General features: G+C 28.0%; 1 protein-coding gene across 1 annotated transcript in view; it reads left to right on the top strand.

The window, feature by feature from the left end:
- LOC120074701 (salicylic acid-binding protein 2-like) overlaps positions 1 to 2,498 on the top strand; it is a 2,712-nt gene extending 214 nt beyond the window's left edge. Inside the window, exons 1-3 of the mRNA XM_039027917.1 lie at positions 1 to 107; positions 1,945 to 2,085; positions 2,217 to 2,498. The exon at positions 1 to 107 is cut by the window's left edge and continues 214 nt beyond it. Of these exons, the coding sequence (XP_038883845.1) occupies positions 1 to 107; positions 1,945 to 2,085; positions 2,217 to 2,498 (530 nt within the window). The remainder of the gene's footprint in view (positions 108 to 1,944; positions 2,086 to 2,216) is intronic.
- The last annotated feature ends 516 nt before the right edge of the window (positions 2,499 to 3,014 follow it).

The raw sequence follows: 3,014 nt of genomic DNA, 5'->3' as shown, positions 1-3,014 counted from the left end.
GCTTGGCCCTGGCCATGGAGGCCCACCCCGATAAGATTACGGCCGCCGTGTTCTTGACCGCCTATGTCCCTGACACCCGGCACCCACCGTCCTATGTTTTAGACATGGTAACCAGTTTTTTATTTCACAATATTACTCATAATCAAAACTTTCAAAACCAAATCCATTTTCTCTTCCTTTAACCACTTTAAATATCTAATACCAAATATTTTAGATAATTATAAATATAACAATTAGTATCAAAGTATTAGTAGATGTAATATGATGTAAATAATAATAATAATAATAATAATAATAATAATAATAAAAATGATTGTAAATATAGCAAAATTTAGTCGGCTGTCAAAATGAACATAATTCAACTTGCATAGTAGTTGTACTATCAATCTCGAAGTTAGAAGTTCATTTCCCCCACAACATATATTGTCAGGAAAAAAAAAAAATCAACTCTCAATGTCTATCGGTCCTAGATTATATTGTTGACATCACTGATAGGTTTTAGCAATAAAGTCTACCACTAATAGATTTTGTTATATTTGTAATTTTTAAAAATGTTAGGTACACTTAATTATTATCCGTAAAAGTTCTACCTATTACAATATATATATATTTTTTATTTTTTTAGTGTTTTAGATATATGTCTGTTGGTTAACAACATTAAAAAAATTGTTTAATAAATTTTTATACTTTTAACTTTGTATCTAATTGATTCTTAAATTTTAAAGAAAATGTTTTATAAATTCTTAAATTTTTAATTTTGGTTCAATAATTTTTACTTTCATTTGTGTGTATAATAGTCTTGGACCCATTCCACAATTAAAAAAAGGAAAAAAAAAAAAATCAAATTTACATTTTTTAGAGAGAAATACTAAAAGATATGGGATCGGGTGAGTAGTTGCATCTGAATATCTTAACTATGTTGACACATACCACACCTCCAAAATATTCATTTTAGAAGATAGCGAAGAGCTAAAAAATTTACGAATCTAATAGACATAAAATTAAAAGTTGAAATTATATGAGACATAAAATTAAATTTGATATCCAAGATTATTTGATTTAAATTTTTTTTAATATACGAAGAAACTAGTAAACACAAAATAAAGATCAAAATTCTATCCTAGAGTTTTCAAAATTTAAGAATCAAATAAACATAACTTTGATACTTGGATGGGATTAGACCTAAGGGGTTGTTTGTTTGTTTGTTTTTTTTTCTTTTTTTTGAAATGTAAAAAACCAAAATCTAAGATGTGTGGAATTATAAATGTTAGGAATTATAAATGTCCGACATCTTTAGATTACCATGTTTGTTTTGTAGAAATATTTTTATAGATACTTGAAAATATTTGATAACTGTGTTTATTTCATATAATTTTTATTTGGGAATGTCTTTAATTTACATAATGTTTCAAGATTGTCCTTCGAATTTATTAATTTATAATTAATTTGATATAATTTAAACTTATATAACATATTTGTTTAAGAATTACGATATAACTGAAAATATATGATATATGGTAGAGAGTATTTATTTTAATCATATGATGCAAATGAAGATATAATAATAATAATAATAATAATAATAATAATAATAATAATGAAGGATAAAANGGTAGAGAGTATTTATTTTAATCATATGATGCAAATGAAGATATAATAATAATAATAATAATAATAATAATAATAATAATAATGAAGGATAAAAATGGAAAATGGGGATGCCATCAACTCGAAAATCTCCTAAAAACTCATATTTTAGAAGGGCACTAAAAACTCTCTAGGCCTTTCATTTGGGCATCCTAGAATGTTCGGGAATCTTTAGAGATGTCAGGATATCTTATAATAACACAAAATAAATGCAATAATCTAGATATTCATTCCATGAGAATCTAGGATACCCGCAAAACAAACGCCCCTAAAGGTAATTTGTTTTGAAAATGTAAGCACTCGGAGAAAAACCAGATCATAGAAGACTTGCTAGACGTGGAGTTTTGTTCCAATGGAAGCACCACCCAGCCTTTCACTTCAATGCTCTTCGGCCCCAAATTCTTGTCATCCTATCTCTATCACTTATCCCCAATTCAGGTCTTTTCTTTCTAATTTAATTAAAATATGATCCTTACTTATATATATATCAACCTTTTTTTTATCAGAGCCATATGGTATATTATTTAATTATGTTTATTAAAAGGGATTTATATAATTTGAACACAAAGGATTTGGAGCTTGCAAAGACATTGGTGAGACCAAGTTCGGTGTTTCAAGAGAATTTATCAAAAGCAAAGGAATTTTCAGAAGACAAATTTGGAGAAGTGAACAAAGTGTATGTAATTTGCAGTGAAGACAAGATACTTAAAAAGCAATACCAAGAATGGATGATCCAAAACAGTGGAATTCAAAATGTGATGGAGATTGAAGGAGCTGATCATATGCCCATGTTCTCTAAGCCACAACAACTTTGCCAATGCCTCCTTCACATAGCCAAAAAATATGCTTAAAATGTCACACCCATCTTTTTTTACTCACTACTATGACAAATGCCTTAATTATGTTCTGTAATAAATTGCTTACCTTGGACTCAAAATCCATGAAATCATCAATGACAGTGGATCATATTGGTAACTATGAGCCTGTTTCATAGTGGTTTTATTTCCTTGTTTCTTGTCTCTGACAATTTAAATTAAAAAGGAGAAAAGTTTGCCTGAAAAGTTGAAAACAAAAATAACGAATAAGAAACACGATTGTGTTTATAAAATTTTGACACAAAATTAAAAAAAATCACGTCTTTATTTCTTAAGAGTTGAAAGAAAAAAAAAATGTCGAAGGAGGCCCACCTATAAAAATATCGATGAGGCCTCTGGAATCATGTTTTGAAACAAATAACGATAGTGCATATGCGGTGAAAGAGTTATACTTTTACCATCAACACACTTTTAATTCACATCTAGCATGCCTTGGTATTTATACCTTAAGTATTGCTAAATTTTTCATTGTGGATAAAACTCTCTTCACTC

Source organism: Benincasa hispida, chromosome 3 (assembly GCF_009727055.1).
Source record: "Benincasa hispida cultivar B227 chromosome 3, ASM972705v1, whole genome shotgun sequence".
Classification (NCBI taxonomy): domain Eukaryota; kingdom Viridiplantae; phylum Streptophyta; class Magnoliopsida; order Cucurbitales; family Cucurbitaceae; genus Benincasa; species Benincasa hispida.
This window is presented reverse-complemented; position numbering and strand designations above follow the sequence as displayed.